Source organism: Bombina bombina, chromosome 5 (genome assembly GCF_027579735.1).
Source record: "Bombina bombina isolate aBomBom1 chromosome 5, aBomBom1.pri, whole genome shotgun sequence".
In the NCBI taxonomy this organism is placed as follows: Eukaryota; Metazoa; Chordata; class Amphibia; order Anura; family Bombinatoridae; genus Bombina; species Bombina bombina.
The window spans coordinates 163049366-163062745 of NC_069503.1; the positions used below are offsets into that span (position 1 = coordinate 163049366).

The 13380-nt window shown below is 40.1% G+C and overlaps 1 protein-coding gene across 2 annotated transcripts in view; it reads right to left on the bottom strand.

Annotated features, from left to right (window-relative positions):
• Nucleotides 1–369: 369 nt before the first annotated feature.
• The window catches only part of VILL (villin like), a 154181-nt gene continuing 141170 nt past the window's right edge, over nucleotides 370–13380 (bottom strand). For both annotated transcript variants that reach the window (XM_053713771.1, XM_053713770.1), the window contains 2 exons: nucleotides 5204–5491; nucleotides 370–3457 (listed from right to left, as the gene is read on the bottom strand). In XM_053713771.1, coding sequence (XP_053569746.1) covers nucleotides 3344–3457; nucleotides 5204–5491 — 402 coding nt within the window. In that variant the 3' untranslated portion in view covers nucleotides 370–3343. The remainder of the gene's footprint in view (nucleotides 3458–5203; nucleotides 5492–13380) is intronic.

The window sequence follows — 13380 nt, forward strand, 5'->3', positions numbered from 1 at the left end:
TTTTTTGACAGATTTGCATTTAGCCAATCAGTGCTGACTCCTAGGTAACTCCATGGGAGTGAGCACAATGTTATTTATATGGTAAACATGACATAGCGCCGTCTAGCTGTAAATTAAAAAACTGTCAAAATGCACTAAGATAAGAGGCGGCCTTTAAGGGCTGGGAAATTAGCATATTGGCCTACCTAGATTTAGCTTTCAACAAAGACTACCTAGTAAACAAAGCAAATTTGACAATAAAAGTAAATTGCATGCCCTATCTGAATCATGAGTTTAATTTTCACTAGACTGTCCTTTTAAGTAGATAAAACCCCTGAAATCCCTGTTTATACATAAACAAATTATTTAGTAGAACCAAGGAAAACCAAGTACATATAACATATTTCTGTAATTATACATTTTCCATGCTGCACAAACTGTGTTTAGAACATCCAGCAATAGGCATCAGACAGAACAGGCATAAAGGATTAACAATTAGTTAAATATATCATTCATATCATTAAAAAAAAAGTAAAAATAAAACACAAATTTGGCATAACGTGCATTTATGGGTTACAAATAACCATCTGAATACATTAGGTGAGATTACATATGCGGTGCAAGCTTCAGCGTAACTTATGAAACCCACGCCGCCCGTTATTTCACCTCGCACATCGGGGTATCACATATACTGCGCCGGCAGTTCATAAAGTCCCTTAAGTCGGATAAACTAGTTCAAATCAGCCAATAGGATTTCAGTAGCTTTCATCCTATTGGATGATTTGAATTTGAAGAATCAAATCAGCCAATAGGAATGCAAGGGACGTCATATTTAAACGCGTACCTTGAATTCACTATTCAGTGTACGCGGTGATTGTACGAAAAGGATCCTCCATGGATCCGCGGTCGCCGGTTCTGCTCCATGCCGGCTTGGTCCTGTATGAAGAAGGAAAAGGTCCCCGCTTGGAATAAGACTTCACCACCTGGAACAGGACCTTCTACCTATTTGGGGGTTAGAGTTAGGATTTTTTTGAGGGAGGGTTTAGATTAGGGATTTATTGGGCACTCTTAAAAGAGCTGAATGCCCTTTTAAGGGCAATGCCCATACGAATGCCCCTTTAGGGGCAATGGGTAGTTTAGAGTTTTTTAGTGTTAGTTATTTTTTTTATTTTGGGGGGTTTGTTGGGTGGTGGGTTTTACTGTTAGAGGGGGGACTTAGTATTTTTTTAAGGTAAAAGAGCTGTTTAATTTAGGGCAATGCCCTACAAAAGGCCCTTTTAAGGGCTATTGGTAGTTTAGTATTAGATTAGGGGGTGTTTTTATTTTGGGGGGGCTTTTTTATTATAGGTTTATTAGGTTTAATTTTTTATTTTTGATAATTTGGTTTATTATTTTATGCTATGTTAGACTTTTTTATTCTTTGTAATCTTAGATAATTTTTTTATTTTAAGTAATGTTAGTTTTTTTATTTTAATTGTAACTTAGTATTTTTTAATTTAGGTAATTGGGGTTAATTTAGGGGGTGTTAGGTTAGGGGCTTAGTAATTTAATTAGTTCTTTGCATTGTGGGGGTTTGGCGGATTAGGGGTTAATAGATTTATTATGATTATTGCGTTGTATGGGTTTGGAGGATTAGGGGTTAATCGATTTATAAAGTTTGTTGCGATGTGGGTTAATGACGGATTAGGGGTTAATAGTTTTAATAGGTACTTTGCAATGTGGGTTAATGGCAGATTAGGGGTTAATACATTTATTACGTTTATTGTGATGTGGGTTAATGGCGGATTAGGGGTTAATATACTTTATTTGTTATTGCGGTGGGGGATTGCGGTTGACAAGTAGATAGATATTGCGCATGCGTTAGTTACTATTTTCAGGTGGTTACAGTGCTAACATACTCAGCGCAAGTCTTGCTGCGTCTGCCTATATGTGGTGAGCAGTGTTCCCTCTAAGGCCAGTTTTGTGTGCGGCCCAGCAGTAAAACAGTTAATTAGGTAACCACACCCTACAATTAGCAAACACTGCACAATGCAGATGGCAAGGTAGGGTTCTCTTGTTAACCGTTTCACTGCTGGGCTGCACACAAAACTGTCCTTAGAGGGAACACTGGTGGTGAGGTGAAAATGGAGTAAAATGTCTCAATTTTTGCCGCGTAAGTCCTTGCACGGAATATGTGATACCGATTTGTGACGCGATTCTATGTTAGCTTATGGGAGTAAAAATGGCAGGCAACGGGTGAAATATACAAGCCGCATTTATATGCGGCCCCGTATATGTGATACCAAAACTGCGTAAAAACCAGCGTCGCCGGCTTTTGCGGGCAACGCCGCATATGTAATCTTGCCTATTATGTGGAATTTATTCGTGGATAAATCAGATTGGGAAGGTGTCTGCAGACTAGATAGATATAATGAATTATGGTTGGCAACATCTTTGGCTAATATCTCCTGTTTTTTGTTTAATGTTGGCAAAAAATATTTAGTTACACAAACATTCTCAAACAAATAAATGGAGGATATTTCCTTGGTAATTATTGTATGTAACATATCTTATATTAGCTCTAGTAACGTTTTTCAGAGGCTGCGGTATTACATTTAGGATGTCATCAATACAACTGTATGTAAAAGGATACATTAATCTAGGAGGTATGTGATATGAGAGGCTGTGGCATTACATTAAATGTCATCAATATAACTATTTAAAAGGATATGTTGACCTAGGAGGTATGTTGTATCAGAGGCTATAAGATTACTTTTAACATGTCATCAATAAAAACTGTATGCATAACACATAATGTAAGTAATGGGGGTATTTCCTATGGTAATTATTGTAGGTAACATATTTAAGGTTAGTCTGGTAATGTTTTCCAGAGCCTATAGCATTACATTTAAAATGTCATCAATATAACTGAATGTAAAAGAATATATTGATCTAGGAAGTATGCAATAACAGAGGATGCGGCATTGCATTTAAAGTTTCATCAATATAACTGTTTTATAGGATATGTTGAGTTAGAAGGTAGGTGATATCAGAGGCTGTAAGATCTCTTAATATGTCATCAGCAAAAACAGTATATATAACAATATTTTGATCTATAAAGTATGACAAATTTATTCAAACTGCAATTAGACCTATGAAAGCCACAACCTTTAACAGAAACACAAATGTATTTGTTTGACTTTTTAAATTGTCTTAAAATTTGCAATTTAGTAAAGTGCATTATGGTCCAAGATCCAGAAGTTACACAGCTCAAATGTTTCTTTATCAAGAAAATTCCTTATCAATATGTTCTTGTTAAACATTTCTTAGAGGTAAAAGTCTCCATATATATATAACCAGAAAAGACTTGGGGCCTTGAGATCATCTAAAAAAGACCCTTTTCCTTCTTCATGCTTTGTTGTTTCCACTTGGGCATTTGGTAGAATTGGGTTTTGGGCACCCCCAAAATGCTGACAAAGTCCGCATCAGACAGGTACATCTGAAAAAGAAGGAAATAATATTCTGATTCTGGAATGGTATAATTAGTTATTGGTTGAATCCCTTAACTACTGAGCCATTTCTAACCCAAGTGCAGAGCTGTTTTGGAGTGTTTAGATGCTGTTCACATTTATCTATCAAAAGCTGAAATTTCTCTCTAATATTTAGCGTGACTTGATACCTGAAGTTAAGTGTAAGGGTTAAACAAAAAATCTCGAAAAAACATTAAAATAAAATATTACACTCATATATATAATTTTTACTAAAAAATATTATTTTAATGTTGTTAAAATTGTTTTATCAAACACCTATGTTCTTCAATTAGAAAACAATGTTCTTTTTATTTTTTAAATATACATGCTGAAAGGTCCTTTATTTGTCTGTAGCAAATGCCGCAGTGCGCTCCTCAGGCCTCCTAAGGCAGAACCCTATTTTATCGAAGAGGTGATGTTTCCACCTCTTAGCCAAATGGGCCACACGGCTATTGGCTAAGAGGATAGCTAGCACGCATTGGCTAATATCACCTCAATGACAAAATAGCATTCTGCTGTGGGAGGCCTGAAGTGCTCAGCACCGTGAATGCTTCAGGCAAATAAAGGAACTTTCAGCATAAAGTACAGGTGGCCCTCGTTTTACAACGGTTCAATTTACACCGTTTCAGAACAACAACCTTTTTTTTCCCAGTCATGTGACTGCTATTGATAAGCTTTGAGAAGCAGTGCATTTATTAAAAAAGCCAGTAGGTGGAGCTGTCTGCTTGTGTTGCAGCAAAGCCAAGCAAGCTGAAATTAATCAGTTTAACCAGACCTGAGCTATCGAGCAGATTTCAAAGGAACAAGATCTTCCTGTCTATAAATCAGTCCAGATTGGAATGCATAGAATAAACTGTTTGCAGAAAAATGCAAGGGAAGTCTGTGTTGTGTGATTATTTTATTAGGTTTATAATGCTGTTTAGCATTTAAAGTCTTCATTTCAAAGCTTTAAAAATAATGTATTAGGTGTTAATTTTGAGAGGGGGCTGGAACCTAACTCCCTCACTTCCCATTGACTTACATTATAAACTGGGTTTCAATTTACAACGGTTTCGATTTACAACCATTCCTTCTGGAACCTAACCCCGGCGTAAACTGAGGGCTACCTGTATTTTATTCTTAATGACTGAAAGTCCCCTTTATTTGTAGCACTGGTAAATCTTAGGCTTTCAAAAACGCTAGGATTTACCATCACTAATGTACAATGTAATGGCCGAAAGCTGCATTGTAATAGTAAATAAGAGGTCAATTGTAAAATTAGTCTCATAGCCTTAGTGAGTGGTCTAAACAGCGGCGTATGAAGTTTTCTCTAATTGAATTCTCATCTGAATTCTCTAAGCATGTTGCACCTGTAGATCTTGCTGCTTTTTCTTGCTGAATGTAATCTGGTGAGTTTGTTTTAAAATACATAATGCGATTGGTTAACTGAAAGAAAATGACCTGAAACTAGAAATGAATGCAGTATAATTGGATTGGTATGTGCATATTTTCTCTAAGGGAGGAAGCACACCACTAACTGTGATCTGCAGGTTCAGTCCATTTTACGTGAGGACTGGCCCATGTGAGTCTCGGTTTGATATTTCTTGCCATGCTGACAAATTTTAGGCCCTGAGCAGTTTTGTGTTCTTTAATTCCAGCCTCTGGCAGATCAGACAGCCCCAAATTAAAAATAAATAAATAAATAAATAAATAAAGAATGCTCGGTATCTGCTTACCTCCTTTCTGGAGGGGTCTACTCCTTCAGGTAGCTCATCTGAAGTTTTGTTGAGTATCAGAACTTTATCATAAAATTCATTTCCATTATTTTCTGGCACAGATGCTGCGTTTTGTATGCCTTGGATTGCGTTTTGGATGCCATTGCTGTTTGACTGGTTCGCATTGCTGTATTGCTGTTTTCCGTTGCTATGAGACTGGTATGTTGGCACATTGTTAATAACTTCTGTCTTCACCGGTTTATTAAGCTTGTTTGTAGTCTTTTTGTCCAAGTTGGTATTTTGCAAATCCTGAAAAATAAGGTTTATCTTTTTAATATGGATAAGCACTAATGAATAATGAATTAAGCTGCAAGTGTTTGACGGTATGTCCTCGAGCTTTTGGTACAGACGACTGTTAAAAGAAAATCCCTTATAAATATATATAAAGATTTTCTTTACTATTTACATGCATACATCATTTAACCTGTTCAAATAAAATGTAATATTTCTTAAAGTCATATAAATGATAGTAGTAGGCTTGAGTTGTAATTTTAGTGTGAGCACCCAAATGTTAATATAAGTTAATATAATATAATGTTAATATAAGTTAAAGTTAAAACTTCCATAAGGCAGGGAGAGTCCACAACTTCATTCCTTACTGTTTGGACAATACAACACCTGGCCACCAGGAGGAGGCAAAGACACCAAAGCCAGAGGCTTAAATATCCCTCCCACTTCCCCTATCCCCCAGTCATTTTTTACCTTTAGTCACTATTGGAGGTGGCAGAGAAGTGTCAGAAGATTTGGATAGTCCTGTATGGGTATGTTCCCTTTGAGAAAGGACTGGAGTTTTAAGTAATCATGTCAACCTCTCAGTGAGAGTATTGATGAAAGTTAGAGTCTGGAGATGCAGGGAAAGTTTTTCTGCGAACCCATCCAGACTGTCGCTAACAGCTCCTGAGCAATCAGTGTTGACAAGTTTCACTGCTTGCTGCTACACACTCAAGTCCATGTCAGAAGCGTTGCTGGAAGACTGTCACACTTGAGAGGCTGTGCCTGTTCCACAGCATGGATCCTGGAGGGTAACAACGTTTTTTTATATATACACATTATAAAACGCTATACAGGGTCACAGTGTGGATCCTTTATACCTCGATAGGATCAAGGGTTAATATCTCCTTCAGGGAGATTATTTGAACAGTTTGGGGATTTATATCTGCTTAATGTGAGAGTTTTTTTAGGCTCATAGGCTGTGTGTTTTTGGCTTGGAACAAACAGGTTTCACTTTCGTTTTTGAAGTGTTGCGCAGCTCATAATAGTTTGGCGCCCTTTTTCATAGCAGGGGAACTCCTGTCTTACATACCACGTGCAGTCTCTTTCATTTGCTAAGATCCTGCTGCAGACATCACTCCTGACATTCACTGTTAGCTGTCTGGGTCTAGGAGGTGGTGAGTGCCCCAGCCATTGGGAGTATTAAGGCAACGTTTTTTAAATAAAAGTGTTTCTTTTTGATTGTCCTTCTGTGGGTATATACAAAGCTATGGAGGACTCTGATACTACATTAGAAGGTTTCGCTACTTCTGTACTGATTAATAATTCCTGTTTATATTGTGAGGAGGCTGTAGTTTACCTGCCTGCTCAATTTTGTTCCATTTGCCTAAACACTGTTCTAAAGTCTAAGAAGGGAGACAAGCCTGCTAATACTCATAGCGCTATTAGCCCTTCTGAGCCGTCTACTTCTCAGGAATCTGGGTCCTGAGAAGTTACTCCCCCCTCCACATTACCCGCTCCACATGCAGTTCCCCGCGGCTCAACTAATCCTCCATCTGAAGGGGGCTTTTTTTCAGCTGACTTTACTGCGCAGTTACAATCGCTCTACCTCGCTCTAACAAACGCAAGAGAAATGTTAAACATAGTTCTCCTGACCTAGAGTCATCTAAATATTTGTTGGATTTAGCTACTATATCCCAGCTATCCGAGGATGAGTTAACCTCTGTAGCTTCAGAGGGTAAACTTTCTGAGTCAGAGACTTCAGTTATTAAATCTTCTTCAGCGGAGGAACCCTCTTTTAGAATTAAAATTGAGCATCTGCGTTTTTTATTTAAGGAGGTTCTGTCTACTCTAGAGGTTCCAGAGGCTACACTCACTGAGGAGCCTAAGATCCCTAAATTAGACAGGGTTTAGTAAGGTCCCTCTGACATTTCCTGTGCCAGTTAAGATAGCGAACATTGTTAGCAACGAATGGGAACTTCTTTTCCCCCCTCGTCTACTTTTAAAAAATTATTCCCGGTTCCTGATTCTCAATTAGATTTGTGGGGATCCATCCCTAAGGTGGATGGTGCTATTTCCACGCTGGCCAAGCATACTACTATCCCTCTGGAGGATAGTTCTTCGTTTAGAGAGCCTATGGATAAAAAAAAATTGAAACTTTTCTGAGAAAGATGTTTCAACATACAGGGTTATCATTTCAAACGGCAGCAGCTGTAGCTGCGGTTGCTGGAGCAGCTACCTACTGGTGCTACACTCTGTCAGAGCTCATTGAGGTGGTGAATCCCCTCAAGGATATTCAGGAAAGAATTAAGGCACTGAGAATTGCTAACTCCTTAATCTGTGATGCAAATATGCAGATTATTCGCATAAATGCAAAGGCTTCTGGCTTTGCGGTTCTAGCCCGCCGGGCTCTCTGGTTGAAGTCTTAGTCTGTGGATATGACTTCTAAATGCAGACTCCTGTCTCTTCCCTTTAAGGAGAAGATTTTATTCGGTCCAGGGCTGGACTCCATTATCTCTACGGTTACCGGAGGGAATGGTGCCTTCCTACCGCAAGATTATTATTATTATTATCGGTTATTTGTAGAGTGCCAACAGATTCTGCAGCGCTAATAAGAAGAATAGGCCTAAGGGACGACAACTATCTAATTTTCGTTCCTTTCATGCTGACAGGTCGCAACAATAGCAGTCCTTCCAATTACGAGCAGCCCAAGAGTACTTGGAAGCCCGCTTACTCCTGGAATAAGTCCAAACAGACTAAGAAGCTCGCCAAGAACAAATCAGCATGAAGGGCAGCCCCCGATCCGGGATTGGATCGAATAGAGGACAGACTGTCCCTTTTTTCAGACGCTTAGTTCCAGGATGTACAGGATCCTTGGGTCCTGGAGGTTGTCTCTTAAGGATACAGGATAGGGATCAAGTCTCATCCGCCCAGGGGCAGATTCATACTCTTCAGTCTTTTGACAAGACCAGAAAAGAGGGTTGCCTCCTTAGGTTGCGTACAGCAGAAAGAGGTTTTGGGTTTTATTCAAACCTTTTCGTGGTTCCAAAGAAGGAGGGAACTTTCTGTCCAATTCTGGACTTAAAGTGCCTGAACAAGTTTCTGAGCGTTCCCTCTTTCAAGATGGAAACAATATGGTCAGGAAGGACAGTTTATGACCACAATAGACCTGAAGGATGCATACCTTCACGTCCCAATTCACAGGGAACATTTTCAGTTCCTGAGGTTTGCATTTCTGGATCAGCACTTCCAGTTCATAGCTCTTCCGTTTGGCCTAGCTACTGCTCCAAGGATATTTACAAAGGTTCTGGGGGCTCTTCTAGCCGTTGCCATAACACAAGGTATTGCAGTAGCGCCTTACCTGGACGATATCTTAGTACAGGCACCATCTTTTCGTCTAGCGGAAGAACATTCAGAGTCCCTTCTCAGTATGGAAGATAAACTTGGAAAAGAGTTCTCTTACTCCAAGTACAAGGGTAATTTTCCTGGGAACTATAATAGACTCCATATCCATGAGAATATTCATCACAGATCAGAGACGTTGCAAGCTAACTTCTGCATGTCTTGCCCTCCAGGCCTCCTCGAGACCCTCAGTGGCTCAGTGTATGGAGGCAATTGGACTCATGGTATTCTGCATGGACATCATTTCCTTTGCCAGCTTCCATCTCGGACCCTTGCAACTATGCATGCTGAGATAACGGAACGGTGACCATTCAGATCTGTCTCAACAGATTGTGCTGGAAAGCCTGTCAAGAGACTCACTCTCCTGGTGGCTGTGTCCAGATCATCTGTCCCAAGGCACGTGCTTTTTGAGACCGTCCTGGGAGATTGCTACTACAGATGCAAGCCTTTCCAGCTGGGGAGCCATTTGGGGTGCCAAGAAGGCACAAGTTCTGTGGACTCAGGAAGAGCCCTCCCTTCCGATCAATATTTTGGAACTCCGGGCAATCTTCAATGCCTTGAAGGCTTGGCCCCTTCGGGGTTCGTCCCAGTTTATCAGATTCCAATCAGACAATATAACCTTGGTTGCCTATATCAACCATCAAGAGGGAACGAGAAGTTCCTTGGCGATGAGAGAAGTATCTGAGAGACTAGAGTGGGCGGAGACTCACAAATGTACGCTGTCGGTGATCCACATTCCGGGTGTGAACAACTGGGAAGCGGACTTTCTCAGCAGGCAATCCTTTCAACCAGGGGAATGGTCTCTTCACCCAAGGCGTTTGCAGAGATATGCAGCAAGTGGGGGACGCCGGAGATAGATCTCATGGCATCCCGCCTCAATACCAAGCTACCCAGGTACGAGTCAAGGGATCCTCAGGCGGAATTAATAGATGCCCTATCAGTACCATGAAGGTTCAGACTCATATTTTTCCTCCATTACTGCTTCTCCCTTGTGTGGTGGCTCGCATCAAGCAGGAGCTAGCGTCTGTGATTGATTGCTTCATCGTGGCCGCGAAGGAGGTGGTTTGCAGATCTGGTGGGGATGTCCTCATCTACTCAGTGGAGGATTCCTTGTCGCAGAGATCTGCTGATACAGGGTCCCTTCGTTCATCAAAATCTAGATTCTCTGAGGCTGACTGGGTGGAGATTAAAAGCTTAGTCTTAGCCAAAAGAGGGTTCTCTGAGAGTGTTATAGACACTCTGTTTCAAGCTCATAAGCCAGTTACTCATATCTACCATGTGGATGAATTAATTGTACTGGTATGAGGAGCGTGGCTTTTCCTGGCATAAGGTTAAGGTTGCCAGAATTGTCGCTTTCCTCCAGGATGGACTGGAAAAGGGCCTATCTGCTAGTTCCCTGAAAGGGACAGATATCGACCCTGTCGGTGTTACTGCACAAAAGATTGGCTGAGCTTCTGGATGTGCAGTCCTTTGTCAAGGCTCTGGCTAGGATCAGACCAGTGTTTAGATCTGGGGCTCCGCCTTGGAGCCTCAATCTTGTTCTCAGTTTTTTGCAGCAGGCTCCGTTTGAGCCTATGCATACTGTTGACATTAAATTGTTATCTTGGAAGGTTCTTTTTTTGTTGGCTATTGCCTCTGTGTGCAGAGTTTCTGAGATTTCTGCTTTGCAATGTGATCCCCCTTATATGTTATTTCATGCTGATAAGGCGGTTTTTACGCACTAAACTAGGGTTCCTCCCTAAGGTGGTATCGAATCGTAACATTTATCAAGAAATTGTTGTTCCTTCCTTGTGTCCTAATGCTCCTTCAGCGAAGGAATGTTTGCTTCATAATCTAGATGTGGTTCGTGCCTTGAAGTTCTATCTTCAGGCTACTAAGGAATTCAGACAATCTTTCTCTTTGTTTCTCTTTGTTTGTCATCTATACGGGGAAGCATAAGGGACAGAACGCTACTACGACTTTCTGGTTGAGGAGTGTCATTCGCTTAGCTTATGAGACAGCAGGACGACAGCCTCCTTAGAGGATAACTGCTTATTCCACTAGACCAGTGGCTTCCTCTTGGGCTTTTAAGAACAAAGCCTCAATGGATCAGATTTGTAAGGCGGCTACCTGGTTCTCTTTACACACTTTTTCAAAATTTTACAAGTTTGATGTGTTAGCTTCGGCTGAAGCAGCTTTCGGGAGAAAAATTTTGCAGCCTGTGGTGCCCTCAGAATAGGGTCCGCTTCTTTTTTTTTGTTCCCTCCCATTATTCATTCAGTTATTCATTGATGGGCGGCTCCCTTTTTATATTATTTCTTCTGGCACCTTTATACCCTGATGTTTCGCCTACTTTTCCTTGTTCCTCGGCAGAATGACTGGTGGATGGGGAAGTGCGAGGGATATTTAAGCCTTTGGCTGGGGTGTCTTTGCCTCCTCCTGGTGGCCAGGTGTTGTATTTTCCCAACAGTAAGGGATGAAGGAAATAAAGGAAAGAAATTTATCTGGTAAGCATAAATTAAACTTTCATGATTCAGATAGAGCAGCAATTTTAAGCAACTTTCCAATTTACTTCCATTAACAAAATGTGCACAGTCTTTTATATTTACACTTTTTGAGTCACCAGTTCCTACTGAGCATGTGCAAGAATTCACAGAATATACTTATATGCATTTGTGATTGGCTGATGGCTGTCACATGATACAGGGGGGAGTGGAAAAAGACATAACTTAAGTGCTATTGCAATGTATTTTTATCATGTATGTGTTAAAGGGACACTGAACCCAATTTTTTGATTCAGATAGAGCATGCAATTTTAAGCAACTTTCTAATTTACTCCTATTATCAATTTTTCTTCGTTCTCTTGCTATCTTTATTTGAAAAGGCGACATCTAAACTTTGTTTGGTTCAGCACTCTGGATAGCACTTTTTTATTGGTGGATGAATTTATCCACCAATCAGCAAAAACAACCCAGGTTGTTTACCAAAAATGGGCCGGCATCTAAACTTAAATTCTTGCATTTCAAATAAAGATACCAAGAGAATGAAGAAAAATTGATAATAGGAGTAAATTAGAAAGTTGCTTAAAATCTCATGCTCTATCTGAATCACAAAAGAAAAAAATTTGGGTTCAGTGTCCCTTTAACCCCTTAATGACCACAGCACTTTTCCATTTTCTGTCCGTTTGGGACCAAGGCTATTTTTACATTTCTGCGGTGTTTGTGTTTAGCTGTAATTTTCCTCATACTCATTTACTGTACCCACACATATTATATACCGTTTTTCTCGCCATTAAATGGGCTTTCTAAAGATACCATTATTTTCATCATATCTTATAATTTACTGTAAAAAAAATTATAAAATATGAGGACAAAATGGAAAAAAAACGCAGTTTTTCTAACTTTGACCCCCAAAATCTGTTACACATCTACAACCACTAAAAAACACCCATGCTAAATAGTTTCTAAATTTTGTCCTGAGTTTAGAAATACCCAATGTTTACATGTTCTTTGCTTTTTTTGCAAGTTATAGGGCAATAAATACAAGTAGCACTTTGCTATTTCCAAACCACTTTTTTTCAAAATTAGCGCTAGTTACATTGGGACACTGATATCTGTCTGGAATCCCTGAATATCCCTTGACATGTATATATATTTTTTTAGAAGACATCCCAAAGTATTGATCTAGGCCCATTTTGGTATATTTCATGCCACCATTTCACTACAAAATGCGATCAAATAAAAAAAAATGTTCACTTTTTCACAAATGTTTTCACAAACTTTAGGTTTCTCATTGAAATTATTTACAAACAACTTGTGCAATTATGGCATAAATGGTTGTAAAAGCTTCTCTGGGATCCCCTTTGTTCAGAAATAGCAGACATATATGGCTTTGGCTTTGCTTTTTGGTAATTAGAAGGCAGCTAAATGACGCTGCGCACCATACGTTTATAATGCCCAGCAGTGAAGGGGTTAATTAGGGAGCTTTTAGGGAGCTTGCAGGGTTAATTTTAGCTTTAGTGTAGGTATCAACCTCCCACATGACACATCACACCCCCAGATCCCTCCCAAACAGCTCTCTTCCCTCCCCCACCCCACAATTGTCCCCGCCATCTTAAGTACTGGCAGTAAGTCTGCCAGTACTAAAATAAGAGTTTTTTTTTTTTGTTTTTTTTTTTAAATAATAATTCTGTTCTGTAGTATCCTCCCTTAGCCCCCAACCTCCCTGATCCCCCCCAAACAGCTCTCTAACCCCCCTCTCTCTGCCTTATTGCACCATATTGGGTACTGGCAGCTGTCTGCCAGTGCCCAGTTTGAAATGAAATATGTTTTTTTTTATTTATTTTTTTAAAAAAAATACTATTTTCTGTAGTGTAGCTGCCCTCCCTCAACCCCCAACCCCCCAACCCCTACCAGATCGCTAAACATTTGAGCTGCTAAAGTTTTGAGCTGCCCACCCTCACTCCCACCGAGTACCATCATTGTTTCATAGTGTAGGGTTCCCACCCGCGCGCGCCCCGCTCCCGTGCACCCGCAATCGATCCCGCC